The 22,829-nt window shown below is 37.4% G+C and overlaps 2 protein-coding genes across 5 annotated transcripts in view; one reads left to right on the forward strand and one right to left on the reverse strand.

The window, feature by feature from the left end:
* Positions 1–22,829, reverse strand: part of LOC109103275 (myosin light chain kinase 3-like) — a 27,663-nt gene continuing 4,834 nt past the window's right edge. Inside the window, exons 2-15 of one of the 3 annotated variants that reach the window (XM_042717698.1) lie at positions 20,871–21,099; positions 7,939–8,029; positions 7,266–7,719; positions 6,613–6,863; positions 4,396–4,501; positions 3,474–3,567; positions 3,186–3,295; positions 2,518–2,659; positions 2,283–2,353; positions 2,076–2,204; positions 814–966; positions 532–610; positions 378–432; positions 1–294 (exon numbers count right to left, since the gene is read on the reverse strand). In XM_042717698.1, coding sequence (XP_042573632.1) covers positions 379–432; positions 532–610; positions 814–966; positions 2,076–2,204; positions 2,283–2,353; positions 2,518–2,659; positions 3,186–3,295; positions 3,474–3,567; positions 4,396–4,501; positions 6,613–6,863; positions 7,266–7,719; positions 7,939–8,029; positions 20,871–21,099 — 1,963 coding nt within the window. In that variant the 3' untranslated portion in view covers positions 1–294; position 378. Of the gene's footprint in view, positions 295–377; positions 433–531; positions 611–813; positions 967–2,075; positions 2,205–2,282; positions 2,354–2,517; positions 2,660–3,185; positions 3,296–3,473; positions 3,568–4,395; positions 4,502–6,612; positions 6,864–7,265; positions 7,720–7,938; positions 8,030–8,820; positions 9,591–15,728; positions 16,011–20,870; positions 21,100–22,829 lie in introns of those variants that run through there. The other 2 variants (XM_042717699.1, XM_042717697.1) reach the window with 2 other exon arrangements.
* The window catches only part of wrnip1 (WRN helicase interacting protein 1), a 13,737-nt gene continuing 12,537 nt past the window's right edge, over positions 21,630–22,829 (forward strand). Inside the window, exon 1 of one of the 2 annotated variants that reach the window (XM_042717700.1) lies at positions 21,630–22,432. In XM_042717700.1, coding sequence (XP_042573634.1) covers positions 21,920–22,432 — 513 coding nt within the window. In that variant the 5' untranslated portion in view covers positions 21,630–21,919. The remainder of the gene's footprint in view (positions 22,433–22,829) is intronic. The other variant, XM_042717701.1, reaches the window with a different exon arrangement.

The following is a 22,829-nucleotide window of genomic DNA, read 5'->3' on the forward strand; positions in this document are numbered from 1 at the left end:
TTTTTTTTTTTTTTTTTTTTTTTTTTTTATTTTCATGTGAACTGCCCATTTTGATTTCTACTTTATTTCAGAATCCGTGAATGAAACCCAAAACAAGAATTTTATGAGGCCGGATGAAATTCTGCAAAATCAAATTACATCTTCACTTCAAATCCTGGAATAGGCTTAAATGACATATAGCTGTAATTCAAGAAATGTTGTCGATGTTATGGGGGGAAGTTTCAGTGAATGCAGTGTGTCTGTATGTAATATAATGTCCAGTAAATCCTCATGGTTCCACAGCAGGCTTGGTCCCTGAAACAGAAAATAAAACGTCATCAACTGGACATAAAAAGCAAATTTCCCCAGTTCATGTGATTTATTGACAGTGGACTTACATTAGGTCTCAGGTGGAGGCAGACAAGAGTTTCTGCGCGAGCGGCATCTATTTTTCTGTGAAGAAAAAACCAAGATACACTTACTGTAGAAGTTCAAAGCAATCTCATAATTCACAGATTTTTGCGAGCGTCTTCTGTTAAATGCAGGCTGTACCTTCTGATGCAGCCGGAAGTGAACGGCTGGATCCGACAGCCAGGGGTGCTTCAGCGCTTCGGTGGCTCCTATCCTCCAGCTACACACACACAAAGATAAACCCTGGGCCATAAACACAAGCTTTTGAGTTCCAGTCCTGCAAGGGTGATGTGTGATCTCCTGCCACTGCACTACGATTGAATGTGAATGATGCAACTAAAGGCCAAATAACCATCTCATCATCATCATGCAGAGTAATGATCTCGACTGTCTCTTTAATGTGTTTATTCATCTCTTGAGCACCTTTTATCCACCACGAGCAGTTTGGAAATGAAATCCTTGGCTTCTTCTGAGACTTCTGAGAATTCATCCTCCTCGAAGTTCCACTGACAGGCCAAAATGTTGTTCAGGGTCTCACTGTCATCGTCCCCGAGGAAGGGCGACAAACCACTGAGCCTGGAAAATACAATTTACACACAGACGAAGTGGTGTTGGATTTACTTTGAATGAATTATTTACTGTACATTTTGCAAATAATTTACAAAAAAATGGCAAGTAACTCACTGAATTAATCAATAAAAATAGCATATTTATAAAATAAATATATATTATGAAATAGAATAAATTAAAAAAATAGAGAAATATAAAAAACTAGTAAACTACTAAACTACTAAAAAAATTACAAAAACACAAAAATAAAATTACTATAACATAAATTAAAATTAACATGAAAACGGAACATGTTAAAATAAATGTATAAATACTTATATCAAATTAAAAGTCAAAATATTACTTAAATATTATAATAGTTTATAAACACTGGTGTTTTGTTGTTGGATTTAATTTGAAGATGTTTTCATTCAGAAAAATAGCTAGTAAAATTTCACAAATAATTACAAAGGATGGCAATTAATGCAATGAAGTAAAAAAATTAAAATAAAATAAAAAAATAAAATGAATAGAAATGTTAAAATAAAACTTATAAAATGACAAGCACAAAACAAAACTTCTAAAACTAAAACTAGCATAAAAACAACATTTTATAAATAAAAAAACGTATCAATTATTCAAATTATTAATTACTACAACAGCATATAAACAGAGAACTTTAAATTGGTGTAGGATTTACTTTGAAACAAGTTGCACTCAGAAATTGCAAGTATATTTCACAATTAATTACAAGAAACACTGAGTAAAATCAAAAACTTAAATAAAATGTAAAAATATAAAAAAAACAAAAATAATAAAAGTACAGAACAAAATTACTAAAACAGAAAATCTGAAAATAAAAGACTGAATAATATAATAATATATAAACATTGAAAAAAAATGATGTAGGATTTTCTTTTAAAACATTTTTCACTTGGAAATTGCTATTAAACACACTGAATTAAACGCAAAATTTTAAAGTAGAAAGTCTAAAATAGTATTTTCTTGTAAAATGCACTCCAATAAACTATACAGTACATAATTTAAACATAAAATTAAACGGGGAAGTTTTGTAAAATGCAAATTTTAGTTCAGCTAAACATGTTAGAGTGTGTGTAACACCACGTGTGACTCACAGCATGTACGTGATCACGCCCAGACTCCACATGTCCGTGTTGAACGACACAAAATCAAAGTTGACCACCTCAGGAGAGAGAAACTCCGGCGTCCCGAAATTCACCCGCAGCTTCTCTCTGGGCTGATACCTGAAGAGAACCAGCGGCTCTTAACTCAGACGCTTTCTCATTTCTGAACAAAGACATCAGTGCCGTGAGTGCACTTACTTCCTGGCCAGTCCGAAGTCGATGATCTTGACTTTATTTGTGAGTCTGCTGACACACAGAATGTTCTCTGGCTGCAGGCCACAAGAAACAGCAAGGGTTATGAAGGTTACTCTGCTTGTTTGCTTTAAAACTAGAGGAATGTCGGCCGTTTTTCTCTTCTGAGGGCCAATGACAGATCATATTTTTTCGATGTAAGTGTTTTTATTGTTGCATTACGCTGGGTCTCTGCTTGTACCTTTAGGTCCAGATGGAGGATGTACATTTTGTGCATGTAGCGCAAGCCTTCACAGATCTGCCTGATGAACATCACCGTGTCGAGCTCCGTCAGCTTATAGTTCTCATCGATGATTCTGTCGAAGAGTTCACCTCCATCAACACTGTTCAGAGAGACCAGCACAGAATCAGTTTAATTAACGTGGTTACAACTTACTCATTATCAGAAGTATTAGTTATGCTAACTGGGACTTGTCATAGCACTTGCATATTATTGCTCTCTTGTTGATTTTGATTGCTTCCATTGTCCATTGCTTTGGATAAAAGTGTCTGCTAAATGACTAAATGTTAATGTAAGTATTAAACAAAGTTTTTATTATTACAATGGTAAAGTCAAAGAAAAAGTAGCATCACAACTTTTAGTCACTCTGCAGCAATGTAGGACTATATATATATATATACACATGAAAGAATAAATTACACAATACATTATTATGATTTTACATTAATCGCACATTACAAAAAAATAAATGAAAATTGGGTAAAAAACAGGTACGAATTCAAAATTCAAAATTATGAAGAATATATAAAACTATGCATTTGTAAATGTTTTGATTTGATTTGATTTGATTGTTTTTTATGTTTTATTATATTTAGTGAGTAATAATGAACCAGTTAAAATGCACATACTATTCAAGTACAAGGATGACGTCGTTCCTGGACTCGTAGGCGGCGTAGAGCTGGATCAGGTTAGCGTGGTCGAGCTGGTTCATAACCTGAATCTCATTCTTCACCACCTCCTGACAGATAAAGCACATTAAAATATGATTTTACAACTGAGCACTGTGTGTAAACCACTGAGCCTGTGGAATACAACCAATCCACCGAAAACTTGACAAATAATTACAAAGAAATGACAAGTAACACATTGCATTAAATCAAAAACTGAAATAAATAAAATAGAAATATCAAATGTACCTTTTCTTTTTGACTCCTAGCTTTGATTATCTTTGCAGCCAAAGTAAGTCCAGAGGAATTTTCAATGCATTTATGCACCTGACCGTATCGACCACTGAAAGGAGTTAAAAGCAGTTATCAGATAAAACACCTAGAAAAACGATTACACTTTCTTTTGATAGTCCACTTTAGACATTATACTAACTATTAGTAACTACATATCAACTAGCAGTCATTAGTTAAGTGTTAGCTTAATATCTACTAGTGCTAACATTTTATTTTTATAGTCCCTAAAAGTAACTTTGCACATACAGGTCAACATATTCTACTAACCCAAACCATAACAGTCTACTAATACAACTAATGCAGTTGCTTATAGTTACTTATAGTTAGTAGAATGTCTAAAGTAGGCTGTCAAAATAAAATGTAACCAAGTGGAACGTAAACACTAGTTCTGAGAAAAGATCCTGCAGTATTTGTGCGCAGATATAGACACTCTGATATTTTTGATGACATTCACACATTTCTAAGTGTGGCTTAAGTGTCCAAATACTTTTTTGGAGCCACTGTATCTGAAAAACGCCATTTTAAAAAACTTAGAGGCGCAGACCAAGAAGGACTTCTGGGACTCTGTTGTAATGCAGTGGGGGTGTCATATTTTTCAGATACTATTGCATTAACAACAAGAAGAACATTCCCTTTGAAGAGATGAATTCACACCTAGTGATTAGTTTCCAGCTGGCGCAGAGGTACAGTTTCACATACCCTGAAATCTCAATGTAAAAATAACTGGCTTGACTCTGAAGTTATGAATCGAGTGAGTGGAGACCGACTGTAAGGTTACGCAATTAGCCTTTGAAGGGATTAGCAGAATTAACACCGTCTCTAAAACATTCTGTTCTCAGCAATCGGTTCCAAACTGCAAGAAAATACTTCAACGGACCCTCCGAGAACCTCCTGTCGGTTGATAGTGTAGAAGTTGTTAATCTGGTTGGGTTTGGCCGACACCACGCGGTGGTTGAAGGGTGCTGCTGGAGGTGGGGTGCAATCTGCAGGACAGGAGAAGATGGAGAACAAACATGAAGGTTAAACAGTTGACGCGCATGTTGACCAGACACATATGTGACCCTGGACCACAAAAGCAGTCATAAGTCGCTGGGGTATATTTTTAGCAATAGCCAAAAAAAAACAAAAACATTGTATGGGTCAAAATTATAGTTTTTTCTTTTATGGCAAAAATCATTAGGATATTAAGTAAAGATCATGTTCCATGAAGATATTTAGTACATTTCCTACCGTAAATATATCAAAATAGGATATTAAGTAAAGGGTAATATGCATTGCTAAGAACTTCATTTGGACAACTTCAAAGGCAATTTTCTCATTATTCTGATTTTTTTTTTATTTTTATTTTTTTTTTTTGCAAACATGGGATGCATATTGGGATGGTAGATTAGTTTTTGATTCGTTTTTGGTTTGAAGTTGTTTTTTAATAGTTGATTGGTGTTTTATTTGTTAAAGACTTGAAGTTATTCAAATATTAGAAATTTGTTTTGGCGAGAATCAGCAGCATGTCAAGCTACGCGAGTGGATTAAGCAACACAGACAGAAAAGGTTATTTAATCTCCTGCAGCCACAGGCGCCGCCGGTTCTTCTGAAAAAACAGTCGTGATCCTGTCAGAATCCTATAAAACTTAAGCCCATTGGTGAAATATAATATCGATTAGTGCAACGTAAACGCAACAACCAGACATTTTGATGCTGGGAAACCGTTTTGATAAACTTTCTGAGTTGCTAACACGTTAGAACCACTGGGGAACAACACCACTTTTCCGTTGCCAAATGCGCACGCAACTATTTGATCACGTGGGCTGTAAAAAGGTCTATTCAAATATATATAAATTTGTTTTGTAGACAAAAAATAAATTCTCATTATGCTTATGGAAAATAATGAACTTTTTCACAATATGCTAATTTTTTGAGAAGGACCTGTATATGAATTTCATTCCAAAAATAATTTTTAATAAATGTGATGTTTTTTATGAATGTGGTTTTGTTTGTGAAGATAGTTTATTTTGTAAAGTGTGTATTTTAGTAATTATGGAGGATTGTTAGTCCAAATATTTGACTGACGTCGGTTAACTGTGCTGTTTGAAGTTAGTATTTCTAGTAGAAATATCACTATGATGATCTTAGATAATCATAAACATTATATAACTATATTTTATATGTCAACTCAGTATTAGGGATACACGATATTGGATATGCCAATATTTGTCAACTCATTTTTGCAGATAGACAATGGCGATATATTTCCTTTTGTTAGGAAACAACACTAAGTCTCTCCTGTGCAGAGATTATAAACTTTTATTTGGCTGTGTGTGTGGGGGGGGGGGGGGGGTAGTTTTTAACAAAGACTTACTTGTTAGAATTAAATAACCAATTAAGTTCTTTTAGAATCAGAGTACATTGAAAGCTTTGAAAATAACTATAAATTAACTATAAATCAATCACTGCATTTATTTATTTATTTATTTGACAAATGCAGTGGTAACCATAACATTTTATTTGAAGATTTAACATTTGTAGATGGTCTAAACCAAAACTTGGTTTATCTTGGTTAATCTTTTAGACCTCCTTGTATTTAAGTTTTCATAATGTGAGTTATTCATCTTACCAGCAAGGCATATTGGCATAATTTTTAATATCGGCCGATATTTACATTTTAAATCATTATCAGCCCATTCTGATAACGTTCCGATAATATCATGCATCCCTACTCAATATATTGTAGATAATTGTTGTAGCAAACTGGTAAATTAGTGAAATGGTGGATTATGAGATTGCAAGATACATATTCCACTATTTAGAATCATTTAATTTTGATAGCCCACTTTAGACATTCCACTAACAATAAGTAACTTTTCAACTACATGTCAAGTAGCAGTCATTAGCATATTAGTAGACTGTCAACTTAATGCCTGCTAACACTTTATTTTGATGCTCCCCAAAATTGTTCTGACTATGGGTAACTTTGCACATGCATCTCAATTTATTTTACTAACCCTTACCTAACAGGGTACTAATACTCTAATGAGAGTTAGCTGACATGTAGTTGCAAAGCTACTTAAAGTCAGTAGAATATTTAAAGTTGACTTACCAATGAAGAAGTGATCACTGTAATCTTCATCCTCATAGCTCTCCTTCTTCAGTTTGCTGAAATCTAGCTGGAATTCCACACCATCGGCTTTGAAAACACCACACAGACCTTCAGGTTCCTGTGGCTCCCCCTCACTCTTGTCTTCTCCCTCCTCAACCCTGCTCTTCTTGTGGTCCTCCAAACCCAGATCTTCTTCTGTCACACGTCGTTTGCTGCTGGTGGTCACCTCATCTGTCTGCTCAGACTCAATGCTGAAAGAACACAAACAGAACAGAGGCTGAAGACAGGAAAACCAAAGCTCAAATCTTATTTGCAAGAACATCAGTGAGGTGGGGTGATGGGTTCTGGCTCCCAGTTAGCTTTTAATTCACATCCAAGGTGTTCAATAAAAGTCTAGGCTTTGTGCAGGCCAGTCAAGTCCTTGCACACTGGACAGTGGACACACAGTTAACCATGTCTATACAGACATTCGCTTTGTGCACATAATCATGCCAGAATGATGAAAGCACAGAATTCTCTAGAATGCAGTAAAATTGAGGTTTGTCATTAATGAAATTATTGGACTTGCACAACCCATGAATTACAAGACGGGGTTCACATACTTTTGGTCATTTTGTATATGACATGGAAACCCAATCAGATTCACAACTCACCTTTGCACTGAGTGCTCAGTTGGTGTAGCAGGCGTTGTATCAGTAATATCAGGTTCTGAAGGACCATTGGTAATGGTCTGGTCCTCCATACCCTCTACCTCCTGATCTTTGAGTATGCCTGTGGTCTCTAATGGCAGCTCCTTACTCTCTTCTTCCACTAATTTAGGTGTTTCAGCTTGGACCTCTTCTATCTTTGGGTCTGCGTCTTTCATCTCATCTTCTTTCAGATCCAGAGTGACCTCATTTTCTTCTTTCAAACTCTTCTCTTGCTCAGGTTCAAGCGGCTTGGCTTCCTCAAGGATAAGGTCCTGCTGAATTGGAGTAACCAAGCCATCCTCTGATTTCTGCATGCCTTTCTCCAGATGTTGGGATGCTTCAGAGCGTTCTGCATTCTCTTGATTTAGTTTCTGAACCTCTTCAAGCAACAGTGCCTGCTTCTTCAAAGAGACTGCATCTACCGTAATATAAACATAGTAAAGCAAAAGACTAGGTGCAAATGGTTTATCAATGGTTTACATATACAAATACTAATTAATTGTGCCCGATGTGATTTAAATGATTTTTGCATCGAGTATATGCCATAAGGTATTCAGCCATGTCATATTAATAAGCTTTTTGTCTATATGGTGTTAAATGTAAGTGTCATGTTTTCAAGTTTTCTACTGCATTTTACCAGCTGAATCAGGTGGTCTCTTCTTCTTCTGTGCTTTAAGGCCTTTGAGGCTCAGACGAAACTTCCCATCTTTAACTTTGTGATCTCGTACCTTAGGAGCAAAAAGAAAATATAGCAAAGACAAAAGATGAAGGAAATAGTTTGAAGTGTAAAAAGGTATTTGTTTTTTTCTGCAACAAAATAAATACACACATACACACACACACATACACAACTGTAATATGTAAAGCAAATTTTAGCAATTCTTCCAGGGTCGCCAACTGTGACATCACAATTCTTGTAAAATGCACAACCGCGTGGTTCATAAACCTATAAAATTAGCACAATGAAGCAAGAATTTTTTTTATCCAAGATGTTTGAGATCATAAGACTCAAAATTTTTGGGCCCTCATTCAAGAGGATCTTTAGAACTTTTAATTGTGGACACAATATGAGTGAGATGGGTTGTTAGGAAGCACTGTTAGTCTGGAAATAGTTGTAAAAGTGTTAAAGCATAAAAGTGCTGCTCTGCCATATGAAATATAAATAAGGCAAATGAATGCATAAATGACATGGTTTCCCTAATGTGGCACCATAGCCCAACACATAATTCCAGCTGACTTAATCTATTTCCTTTTTCCAAGTCACTGTTCTCCTTTCTAATCATTTAAATCATGATGATGCCACAAGGAAGAAACTAAGAAGACTAATTTAGGTACCAAAGTCAATCTAACTTCAGTGACTGGCTTAATGGCCAAGTGAGTGTCGACCTTTTGAAGACCATATCTTCTATCTTTACTTTCCATGTAATGAATGGAATTGGAACATTGCTTCTTTCATTCAGTCGTCTTCACACCTAGTTGCACATACTCTGATGATCTTCCATCGGGAGATTTAACTCACCTTTATGGTGACAGGCTCATTGTTATCTGAGGCCTGGCACTTTCTGATCAGCTTGATCTTACACTCTTTGGACCTGAGGGCCGAAGCTGCTTTACTCTTCCAAGAAGCCGGCCATTTGAACATAATATCCATGATTTTGGTAGTTTTCACAGTTTCTCCAATAAAGCTGACCACCTGTTGAATGCTCATCACCAGTCTTTCCATTCCCTCCAGCTTCTGGGTTTGCTGCTCCGAACGTTGATTTACTGCCAACATGATGCTGTTCATTTCTTGGCACATCTCCTTCATCTCATTGGCTGGTCCTGTACGGATAACTGGAGGAAAATGGATCTCCTCCTTTTCCACTTTCAGAGTTTCAACGTCTTTCTCAATTCCACCAATGTCCTGAGACATGCCGTCGAGTCGGATGAGCACTTTTTCCTGGATACTTATGAGCCTGTCCATTTTGCTGCTCAAGGAATCAATCCTGACCTGGAGCAGGTCAATACCTGTGCTAGAGTTCGCAGAACTCATGGTCTTAACTACAACCAACTAGACTTGTGGACAAACTAACAGAGATTCACCTGTAGAGGATGTACAGTAGCTGGATCAAAAAGATAATCCAACAATAAGCCAAGTGGGAAACTCATACGAAACAGAAGCCGGACAAAAACAAGACATTTTAAATCCCACAATAACAAGTTGATCCGTCCATCTCTTCGTCTCCATTGAACACTCTATGAACCTCTACCAAGTGGATGTCACACTGAGAATGGAATGAGCCGGTCTCAGTAAATGTAACCGGTATGGGGAGGTTTTACGTCAGCAGGTCCCGGGGAGGGGCTATGTTTGGCTCAGGAATTGCTGTATGATATCTGAGAAGCTCTGAGTGCTGAAGCCATGTCAGATGCCTCCCTACCAGGTGTCAAAGGGGCCCCGGAGACACCCGGTTTCCAGAAAGTGCTGCTCAGAAAATGAATGGAAAGAAATTTGAGCACCGACTTCTCTTTCACCTTGAGAGGTTTGATCCGAGATGTCATGTTTTTTATGATTTCACACTGATGGAACTTGCCAGGAATTCCAAGGGCTCGAATTCAGAAGGAATGAGGACAGGAATTGGGGAAACCAAGAGCATATGGAGAGATCAATTAAAAATGATGGGTAAAATTGAAGAAAAATACAGAGGGTGATGACCTGGTGATGGAACCAAAATATCAGAAGTATTGCGTTCCCCAGAGAAACTTCTCTTTCAAAAGAACAGCTTTTCCCTACAAAGCATCACTTTCTCTTACGAACCATTTGCGTTTTCTCACAAAAGTACTGTGTTGCCCCTAAGTAATGTTGCATTTTTCTCACAAAACATTTACATTCTATCTGAAAACATTTAATGCTCTCTCGCAAAAGTGTTGCATTCCCCAGAGAAACTTTGCATTCTCTCCCATAAGTACTGTGTTCAGACAAGAAATGTTCTATTCTCTCACCAAGCATTTGTGTTTTCTTGCAAGCATTTGTTCTCCCAAGAAACATTGCATTCTTTTCGCAAAACATTTATGGTCTCTCAATATATTCCACAATTCTCTCACAAAAGTATTGCATTCCCCCAAGAAATACTGCATTCATCCAAGAAATGTTGCGTTCACTCACAAATCATTTGTGTTCTGTTTAGCACAACTGTTGTGTTCTCCCGAAAAATGTTGTATTCTCTCACAAACATTTGCACTCTCTCAAAATTATTCACAATTCTTGCACAAAAGTATTGCATTCTTTAGAAAAACTTTGTGTTCTCTCGCAAAACATTTGCATTCTCTTGCACAAGCATTGCATTCCCGGGAAACTTTGCTTGTGCTCACAGAAGCATTGAAATAAGAAATGAAAAAATTATTTGAATAAAATTTCCCTCTCACCACACATTATTTCCATCAGATTTTTTTTCTTCCCATCTCCTTTTTTTAAAAATGTATTTATTTATGGTTTTACCATCACCATGTCCTTTTTAGGGGCTCCAAACAAAACAACCTAATCTTAGGCTGTTTTTATATATAAACAAGATTATGTTTCTTCTGATTTACAAACAGCATGGCAGAAGATGGCACGCTACTACGAGAAAACAGGAGCCTGTGGAAAACTTTTGACCCTCTCACAACTGAAACTAGAGCCAGTGTCAGTGTTCTGACTGATTCACCCTCTCCAGTCATCTAAAACAGCTTACTCATCCACAGATATGACAGTTATGGATCAATTTTAACTTAGAGGATGAAATATGAAGCCCCCCTTCACCCTCCCCACATCTGCCCTATAATACAGGTCACTCGACCCAGTTCAGATCGCCATAAATAAATTATTTTTGAGTTCAGTCATAATGTTGTCCTTGAAAGATATCAAATATCCTCTTAAATTACATATGTCTCAGATTTAATTCACATGCTGCAAACCCAGATGTCTTCTCCCAGAATAACATTAGAAAGGGGTGCTACTCCAACACAACAGTCATCGTCTCGTAGTCACATGCATCATTTGACTTATAGATGGTGACAATGTGGATATACTGTATATAAACAAATTTGCAGGCTACAAAATAAGGCATACACAAATACGCTGAAATAAATAGATTTACTTGCAATTCAGTAAATATTGCACCAAAAAAAATTAAAAATTAAAAATGCATTGGCCATTATCAAGTCTCAAGAGAAGGAAACTTCTGTTGTTTATTTTAACAATATTCAGGCAGAAGACATCTGACACTGACGGTGCTGTGAAAAGTGAGACATCATTTACATAAGGGTGTGCATCACCTGTCCTGGGACACCAGCAGATAACAGAGTAGAAATGCAGACAGCGGTCATTCTATGTTGTCTTAGACTAAATAGATACTGTGTGACAAGACAGCACAAAGTGTTCAGGGACACAATCCATGGACATCTGCTTTATAAAAACAAGAACATTAATGCATCATTGTATAGAAACCTGGAAAAAAAAACATACTCCCACTGCATTAAAATCAGGAAAAATATTTGGGTAAAATAATTGTTATACTATAATACAGTAATGTTTTACAGTAAATTCCATTTAATTAATTGTTGTTAATTTAATAATTTGTTGTTTTTTTAGTATTTAAATTGCCCCAAATTAAGCCTAATAATGAGAGATTTACTCATTGACAGTCATTTTCAGCCAAATATGCTTAATTTTCTTAAAAATTAAGTCAAATTTCATTTTGATAAAATTATATTATATAAACTTTTTGGTTTTCAATAAATTATATTAATTCAATTAATTAAAATTATAAAAGTTACATCATATATTCCTGATTTAGAAATGATTTTATTGATGTCAGGGTACACAGTGTGTGTCCTCTACATACACCTCTGTCCCAGCGTGAGTTTGACTGACAGCAAAGTATTTGATATGTCAGCCCATCAGCATATCCAAGAAAACCACATCAGCTCTCTTAGCCAGAGTATACGTTTGGACAGCCGAAGTCAGAGTAACACAAGACACCAGAGGAGGCCCATACCATTTCAAGACAACAAAACAGTGCAGCTGTGGAGTAAACAGGAGCAAGCAGAAGAGCTCACTTGAGTTTATATCACTAGCAGTTTACTATGAAACCTGATAGATGGAGGTAATACAGCCATACTGAGTATAAGGCCAAGTTTCAGTGTGCTGTGCTACGGTGAGCAAGTGACGAACACGTGGAAAAGAAGCTTCAGAGCTGCCCAAGCTGACATACACCACATTCAGACCATTCATGAGCTGATGTGAAAGCTAAATAACACATGTTGTGCCGAAATGAATTCTCAAATAGAGATTGAGGCATAATGTTTCATCTCTTGGACAAGGTGGGACAAAGATTTTGAGACCTGAACTAGTTCAAGTTCCCAATCTGGTCCAAGGACGAATTGTTCTTTTGGCAAGATGAAAAGTTGAAGTTGAGTAAATAAACACACAAGAGAGTAATCGTAACAGGACGATGGAAGCACAGGAATACCCTGTATTGGAGAAAAAAAAAAGTTTCAAGTATCTGTTTCTGTCATCTGGTAAAATCAATGACAAATGTATTTTAAGCACCCTCAGGCCATCCAAGATGTAAATGAGTTTGTTTGTTCATCAGGTTTGGAGAAATGTAGCATTGCATCAGTGTCTCAGCAATTGATGCTCTGCAGTGAATGGGTGCCGTCAGAATGAGAGTCCAAACAGCTGATAAAAACATCACAATAATCCACAAGTAATCCACAGCACTCCAGTCCATCAGTTAACATCTGAAGAAGACAAAAGCTGAAACATATCCAGCATTAAGACGTTTCTAACTAAAATACAAGTCCATAATCCATAATAACACTTCCTCCAGTGATAAAGTGGTCTGGTCTGAATCTGAAACAGAAATCTGCACAGATCAAACACCATTTACAAGCCAAATCACCTCTAAACAAATATGTGGCTGGAATTTGATGTGAGAGAGACATCAGAATCTAACAGAGGATGGATTATTTCACTGGAGGAAGTGTTATTATGGACTATGGACTCAGTTAAAAACTGTTTCAGTTTTTGTCTTCTCCAGATGTTAACTAATGGACTGGAGTGCTGTGGATTATTGTGATGTTTTTATCAGCTGTTTGGACTCTCATTCTGACGGCACCCATTCACTGCAGAGCATCCATTGCTGAGACACTGATGCAATGCTACATTTCTACAAACCTGATGAAGAAACAAACTCATGGCCTGGGGGTGAGCACATGTTCAACACATTTAGATTTTTTGCCTTTTTATTGTACTGACTATACACAAATGTAAAGTTCTGTAGAGCAAAATGTACACAATAAAACACCATTTACTGTATATTTTCAATAAGAGCATCCAAAGTATTTCAAGACTGGTGTATGTTTTTATGCGGCAACAATGTGCTTTTTGCATCAGAGCGAGTAAATGTACTCTGTGCACTCAGAGAGAGGAGGAGCTTTTATGTTGTTTATAAGATCTGATTTAAGAATTACAGAGAGTGCCAAAGACAGCCAGAGATGGACACATATAAACACAGAGTGTGAGTGAGGGGACTCTTGATCACCTCCTCCATCCAGCCAGAACACTGTGTCCCAGGACATTTGAGGGTGGTTTGCGACCCCTGGCCTGCAGTACCAGTATCATTTTGCCTGTGATCAAGCCAACTTTCCAGTGACGGAACCGAGACACAACACAAGAGGCATGTGTAATGCTCTGACGCTCATGCAGATACAGTACACATAAGAAAAGAAAGAAAAGAAAGAATTGGCTTTTCTGTGTCATCACATTCTTTGAATAGCACTGGAGTTAAATAGCTTGAGCTAATGTCAACTTTCACAGTCTTGGCACATTTGTTCTGTCCTAGTTTGGAGTGGACTCTACAGCAGAAAACCCAACATTTGGATGAAAAACCCAGAGATTTTTGATAAATAGCTAAAATAAGGATCACAAACGGCTTGCAACTGCATTGCACTACAAACAGTATGTGATGATTATGAATATTAGTCTGTTCATTTATTGCTGCAACTTTCCAGTTTATATTGTTTTTATTTTAATTTTTTCTAAAGCTATACTAAAACTTTATCTCAGCAAAATCTGAACTAGACGCAACCACAAATTATATATATATATATTATTCTGTGAATGTATATATTGGATGATGGATGGTGCATCTGTTTGTGAGCATCAGACTATTTCAAATCCAGCCTCATGACAAACTTATGGGCCGCTCGTCTCATTCATCTGAGGTGCAGACAGGAAACATAGCAACTGTGTGGCGGCACTGAATCACCTGACACTTTAATAATAGATTCAAAGAGTACATAGTTCAGCCTAACTTTGGTGGCCTCGGGAGAACAAACTACAAATGCATTGGCAAATCAAGCTAAATAGAACCACAAAATTAACTATCATAAATAAGAAAATCAAACACTAATATTGCAACAAAGTGACAATGCAGAAATTATTTTAGACAGACAAAAAGTGCTTTATAGCTTCATTTTCAACCGTTTGCATTCCCACTTTCTACGGTTCTAGTAATCCGTATACATACATAATACATAAAAGTAAGATATGTTAAAGAAATGAATCAATATAGCTTTAATAGTAACTGTTTACTGATTGATCCTGATGTTGAGCGATGGCTGTGCTTGACATGAAGGTGCTCGTAAATGGACTCATTGGATTATGCATGACTCCAGTTCACAGTCTTGTGAAATGAGAGACTATTCAAACCTCAGCACAGGGCATCGGTCAACATGTTGTAAAGTCTTAAAGCTGCGTGACTCACTGCATCAGGTGTTGACAGCGTCTTTACGTCACTGCTGATCAGCTCTCAATCTATCTGTCAAACAGGTGAATGAGTTTGTGACTACTATGCATCAGGTTTGAAGAAAGTGACATGCAGTGTTACATCACTTTAGTGTGCTCTGCCAAATGCTTACATTGTTTCCATAAGCGTGACTGCACTCAGTGTGCTTAAATATAGCACTGCATCAGTTAGAAGTATGCTTATTTAGTATGCTAACTTTGGTTAATAAACAAATGTGGTAAAATTGTTTTACAATTTGCTAATCAAGTCTGCTCATGTCAAATGAAAATTTGAATTGCATGCATTAAAAATGTCTGGACTGAACTGAATTGCATGCATCATAAATGTCTTATCTCTCAATTATGACAATGTTTGCAATGCAGGGTTATGAACTTCTTGAAAGAAATAAACCATTTTCAAACTTGAGCGATCATTCGGTTTGTAACAGTACAGATGTCAGTATGTATTCGCATTCAACAGACTCTAATAATGATTCACTTAAGAAGGTGACAGTACATTTTTGAATTGCTATTACCACAAATTGAAGGTTTAAATGAACAGCAAATCTAGTTGTTGTTCTTACCACTTTCCAGCTTTTATCAGCGGTAAGAACAACATTTACCTGTTCACTGGCTGAAGTGGAGGATCTGGATTTTCTCCTGTATGAGAGTAAGCCCCAGATTCTGTGCCAGAGATACGATGCCATAAGACACACGCTGCCAACTATCCAAATGTATCTGCCCTTGAAGAAACAATCCATTGTCATTATTTCTTCTCTCGGACTGTTATGGGAAACTTGGTGCACAGAATGCAGCTTTCGCAGTTTGAGGGACTCCCTTTAAAAAACGCCCTCTTTTTGTGAGCACTGGAAGGACCGAAGAGATGAACCCATCGGTCTCCAGCAAAACGGGAGTGACAGGTGCAGAGATAAGGCTGTTTGAATGGGCTGCTCTCTTTTCACTCTCACTCATCATCCTTGTGATCTCTAAACAACTGTTATGCAATGAGCTCATGCTCCACAAGGCACCCAGGTTCCCTCCGCTTCAGATGCCAACGCTGCTGTTAAAGGGGTGAGATACAGTGGGTACGGAAAGTATTCAGACCCCCTTAAATTTTTTACTCTTTGTTATATTGCAGCCATTTGCTAAAATCATTTAAGTTAATTTTTTTCCTCATTAATGTACACACAGCACCCCATATTGACAGAAAAACACAGAATTGTTGACATTTTTGCAGATTTATTAAAAAAGACAAACTGAAATATCACATGGTCCTATTCAGACCCTTTGCTGTGACACTCATATATTTAACTCAGGTGCTGTCCATTTCTTCTGATCATCCTTGAGATGGTTCTACACCTTCATTTGAGTCCAGCTGTGTTTGATTATACTGATTGGACTTGATTAGGAAAGCCACACACCTGTCTCTATAAGACCTTACAGCTCACAGTGCATGTCAGAACAAATGAGAATCATGAGGTCAAAGGAACTGCCTGAAGAGCTCAGAGACAGAATTGTGGCAAGGCACAGATCTGCCCAAGGTTACAAAAAAATTCTGCTGCACTTAAGGTTCCTAAGAGCACAGTGGCCTCATAACCCTTAAATGGAAGATGTTTGGGATGACCAGAACCCTTCCTAGAGCTGGCCGTCTGGCCAAACTGAGCTATCGTGGGAGAAGAGCCTTGGTGAGAGAGGTAAAGAAGAACCCAAAGATCACTGTGGCTGAGCTCCAGAGATGCAGACGGGAGATGGGAGAAAGTTGTAGAAAGTCAATCATCACTGCAGCTCACCACAAGTTGGGGCTTTATGGCAGAGTGGCCCGACGGAAGCCTCTCCTCAGTGCAAGACACATGAAAAAACACCTGAAGGACTCCAAGATGGTGAGAAATAAGATTCTCTGGTCTGATGAGACCAAGATAGAACCTTTTGGCCTTAATTCTAAGCGGTATGTGTGGAGAAAACCAGGCACTGGTTGTCAACAATTCTGTGTTTTTCTGTCAATATGGGGTGCTGTGTGTACATTAATAAGGGAAAAAAATTAACAAATGATTTTAGCAAATGGCTGCAATATAACAAAGAGTGAAAAATTTAAGGGGGTCTGAATACTTTCCGTACCCACTGTGTATGTAAGAATTATCATGTATTAATCGCTTTTTACTTCCAATTTGTGAACAGTTTGTCGCAAAACATAAAAAAAAAAAAAAAAAAAAAAAAAATCAGATGCTTAATCAGATTTCTGATATTAAGTATTTGTAATTAGATTAGATTACATTTTAAAATACTTGTAATCAGAGCTCATGTTTTTTTTTTTTTTTTTTTTTTTTTTGTGTTTTTTTGATTACACATTATTCCTATGGTCACATGACATGCAGGTAAACAATTATAATATTTCACATCATTTTTGAAGAGTTTTATTTTGATGGTGAATAATAATAATAATAATAATTTTAAATGTTTTATCATTTAATTATTAGCTTTTTATTAGTGATGTGCAATGATTAATTGTGATTTAAGTGCATCCAAAATATTTTTTTGTACATAATGTGTGTACTGTGTATATTTATTATGTATACATAAATACACACATGCATGCATATATTTAACTTTCATGTATATATAATTTCACTTTAATAAAATATGTTGTTTATGTATTAAATATATTTGTATATAATAAATTATACGAATATAAATACAGTCGTGCATATCGCAGAATATGCAAAATGTTAATAATTGAATCAAAATAAGATGGATCATGAAAATTGCATGTAATTTTTTGTTGAGGTTCATAAAAAAATGATCTTTTTTCACTGCTGTAATTTTTGTTGTGCATATTTTGTTATTGAGAGGAAAGCGTGCACATATTTACATATTCATCTAAACGTTGCTCTCAGGAGTGAACAATGTCTGGATGTTCATTAACAATATATCGCAAGCGCAAGCGATAAGTTGCTGGCTGCAGTTCACTTAAAGGCCAAAGGTGTCGCTAACAACAAGGGATTCTCAACTCGACATATAGCTCTGACCAAATAAAAATAAAGTGCATATGATAAGCTCACATGAGATGAAACTTCAGATTTCAGCTCCTTCAACAGAAACGCTGAGTATGTCCTAAACATCATTCTATGGACACCAAATATATACAGTCCAGTTCTTTGTTTGGACACACGTCTGGCCATGGTATTTTTATGTTATAAAGATTCAAACAGTTCACATAATATATACTCAAGGTTGAACTATAATAAGATGTTAGTGTCTTGGTGTTGGGCAGCCCCTAGTACATAAACTGACATATTGTCCCAATCGGATATCATTAACTGTGCATATATTTCCCTCAATGCTGCTCCAAGGATGTTTTTTAATTTTTTAGTTTCATTCACTCACATGCTGGACATCTGGACATGTCTGTGACTCATGGTGAATGTCAACACACAGGCAATATAAACATCACAGATACACGCGACAGATACATTAAAGTCATATCAAATTTAATGTGATGAGTTTTCGCCCTCAGCCAAGACGCCCTGGAGCTCAAGTCTGAACCCTTCGTTTTATAAGTCAGATGGATGAGAACTGGGATAAATTAAAAAGTTAGGACCAATAGAAATACACAATCTGCTCCTGCATATACAAACCCGATTAGAAAAATAAGTTGTCTGCTCCTGCATATACAAACCCGATTCCAAAAAAGTTGGGATACAAATCATGGATGAGAACTCATAAAACTTATATTTTATTCATAATAGAAACGGAATATAGATAACAAATATCATAAACTTATACATATCAAATGTTGAAAGCCAAATATTGGCTCATTTTGGATTTCATGAGAGCTACATACTCCAAAAAAGTTGGGACAGGTAGCAATAAGAGGCCGGAAAAGTTAAATGTACATATAAGGAACAGCAATTTGCAACTTATTAGGTCAATTGGCAACATGATTGAGTATAAAAAGAGCCTCTCAGAGTGGCAGTGTCTCTCAGAAGTCAAGATGGGCAGAGGATCACCAGTTCCCCCAATGCTGCGGTGAAAAATAGTGGAGCAATATCAGAAAGGAGTTTCTCAGAGAAAAATTGCAAAGAGCTTAAAGTTATCATCATCTACAGTGCATAATATCATCCAAAGATTCAGAGAATCTGGAACAATCTCTGTGAGTAAGGGTTTAGGCCGGAAAACCATACTGGATGCCCGTGATCTTCGGGCCCTTAGACGGCACTGCATCACATACAGGAATGCTACTGTAATGGAAATCACAACATGGGCTCAGGAATACTTCCAGAAAACATTGTCGGTGAACACAATCCACCGTGCCCTTTGCCGCTGCCGGCTAAAACTCTACAGGTCAAAAAAGAAGCCATATCTAAACATGATCCAGAAGTGCAGGTGTTTTCTCTGGGCCAAGGCTCATTTAAAATGGACTGTGGCAAAGTGAAAAACTGTTCTGTGGTCAGACGAATCAAAATTTGAAGTTCTTTTTTGGAAAACTGGGACGCCATGTCATCCGGACTAAAGAGGACAAGGACAACCCAAGTTGTTATCAGCGCTCAGTTCAGAAGCCTGCATCTCTGATGGTATGGGGTTTCATGAGTGCGTGTGGCATGGGCAGCTTACACATCTGGAAAGGCACCATCAATGCTGAAAGGTATATCCAAGTTCTAGAACAACATATGCTCCCATCCAGACATCGTCTCTTTCAGGGAAGACCTTGCATTTTCCAACATGACAATGCCAGACCACATTCTGCATCAATTACAACATCATGGCTGCGTAGAAGAAGGATCCGGGTACTGAAATGGCCAGCCTGCAGTCCAGATCTTTCACCATAGAAAACATTTGGTGCATCGTAAAGAGGAAGATGTGACAAAGAAGACCTAAGACAGTTGAGCAACTAGAAGCCTGTATTAGACAAGAATGGAACAACATTCCTATTCCTAAACTTGAGCAACTTGTCTCCTCAGTCCCCAGACATTTGCAGACTGTTATAAAAAGAAGAGGGCATGCCACACAGTGGTAAACATGGCCTTGTCCCAACTTTTTTGAGATGTGTTAATGCCATGAAATTTAAAATCAACTTATTTTTCCCTTAAAATGATACATTTTCTCAGTTTAAACATTTGATATGTCATCTATGTTGTATTCTGAATAAAATGTTGAAATTTGAAACTTCCACATCATTGCATTCTGTTTTTATTCACAATTTGTACAGTGTCCCAACTTTTTTTGGAATCGGGTTTGTACATGTGCAGTCTTATATTTAATTAAAGACCAATTCATCAACAAATTGTCATTCTCTGACTTTGTTCTAAGATGCATTCGTAAGCTTTTCTTACTACCATCGCAACCTGTTTAATATCTGTGCTGTTATTTGAATTGGAATGCACACACACTCTTTCAAAACAAACCAACAACTGATCCAGTAGACTTTTAGGTGATTTCCATGCAGCTGTTTGTGCTTAATGTGAGTCTGCAGCACAAGCCTTCCACTGGATGGCAGCAGTCGATAATGTTTGATCTCTGTGGAGCCAAGGTTTGAGAGAAAGACCTCAAACTTTCCCATAAATGCACATTTATGGACTGGCAGTCTAAAAGCTAAACATTTTATAAGATTCAAACCAGTGACCTAGCTGTTAATAGTGCTATGCTTTAGCAACACAACATGACTGGCATGGAATTCAAAACTTAGATCACATGTAAATAATATTTATTTCAGCTGTGTGTGTGTGTGTGTGTGTGTGTGTGTGTGTGTGTGTGTGTACTTGTATTTCTACCTGTTTGCCTTCAAGCTCGATATGTTTCAGCTCCCAGAAGCAGCGCAAGGTCTCGACTCTCTCCAGATAGTGGAAAAAGGCCAGTTTGCCCAGAACGATGCTTTCAGGGCAGCGATGCACAGCCTTCAGTCTGGCCCTTTTGACTCGAGGAGATTCATCTGGAGTCTCTGTGTTTCTCAGCAGCATCATGTCAGGCACTGGCCTCTCATGGCTTACTTTCTTTCCACAGCTAGATGTGTACAACAAAGGGGAAATCAATTAGTGCATCAATACAATTCTGCAACAGAGAGTCACTGTGAAATATATTTCATTATTTAGCTTAGCAGTCGATACACATACAGTAATATCAACCTGGTCTGGTGATAAAACATCACTATAAGTATGCACAAACATACAAAATAAAGAAATTTTAAAGCATTCAAAATTTATTATTTAACTTTTTCTTATGCCCAGTTTTACTTGACTTTACAAGCAGCATTCGCAATTTAAAAACTCTAAATTTCAACATTTTATTTTTAAATGCAGCTTAATATTTAATTGCGACCTGTGACACAGTTTATCTTTATATACTTCTCTACTTGACATCTTAACCTTGTCATATGAAGTATATTACGCTGTGAGTTGCAAGCTGTTTGTGTTTGATTCAATAAAAATAATCGACTCATTAGAATCACTCCATCCGGGAATCGGACTACACTTTTGCATTTTATGTTTACGATTCATTAAAAAGAATCGGTTCATTAGAACCATTCAGAAATGAATCGATGTAGACTTCTGTCGAATCTGTTTCTCGCTGTAGTTAGTGAACAAATCGTGCAGGGAACACCGTCAGGATGTTTTAGAAGTTTAACTGAAGGTCTGATTGATTCAGAAAGTTGTGGCTGCGGTTCGAAGTTCATGTGGAAGTGTGCTGTGTCAGTAAAGAAGAATATCGCGAGATTACAATAACCCCCTGCGTCATAAACTCTCGGAAGAGCGCTCTTTTTTTTACTACACGTGGATAAATGTCTGTGAGAGCTTAGTGAATAAACAGGGGATACCGCGCGACGATGGCGGAGAAAGTGTCAGACAGTGTTACAGTAAAGTGTCCGGTTTGCGCCGGTGACTTTGATCCGGACAGAATCAACGCGCACTTGGACGAGTGTTTACAGAGCGGTGATGTTCTTCATCACACAGCAGCTCAAGATGAACCATCGGGACCTCCGTCCAAAAAGGCCCGCACTAACACCCCAGACGCCCATCCAGCTGCTGCAGTCTTCTCCGTGTTCCAGTCCAGACCCAAAGCGAGCGACCAGAAACAGAGGACCGAACCAGAAAGCTCTGCTCCAGGGCTGGGAGTGATGCTGGAGAAACCCGAGTGTGCAGATGGAGCTGGTGCATCTCCACCAAGAGCGCTGAGGCTGAACAATCACAAACCCTTGGCAGAAGTCTTGAGACCCAGCTCTCTGGAGGAGTATTTCGGGCAGAACAAGCTGCTCGGAGAGCAGACCCTGCTCAGATCCCTGCTGCAGTCACAGGAGATCCCGTCTCTCATCCTCTGGGGGCCACCCGGCTGTGGAAAGGTCTCTGGTTTGTAGCTGGTTCACTCTTTTGCTCCAGATACACCTTCAAGTCTTCTATTAAGGGGGGTGTGATCAGACTCATGCAGGTGAACGATGAAGAGGGGTTTCCAAGCATCAAAACAACAAAAAGTTAATACAGTATCTAAAATGCCATTAAGTGTAACAATAATTTATACTAAAAACTCTTGTACTCTCATATTTAGAGAACTAGAATCATTAGCCACTAGGTTTCACACATTTATCAGCAAGACCTTTTTAATCTTTTCTAATAGGCTGTAATAAAATTAGGTGCGATCGCATTATTTGAATATTTCAATAAGCACAGGTCTGATGAAGTTTGTTTCATTTTTACATAAGTGTATCTGTTGCTATGACGATGGAGCTTTATTTCACTTCA

This window comes from Cyprinus carpio, chromosome B2 (genome assembly GCF_018340385.1).
Source record: "Cyprinus carpio isolate SPL01 chromosome B2, ASM1834038v1, whole genome shotgun sequence".
NCBI lineage: Eukaryota > Metazoa > Chordata > Actinopteri > Cypriniformes > Cyprinidae > Cyprinus > Cyprinus carpio.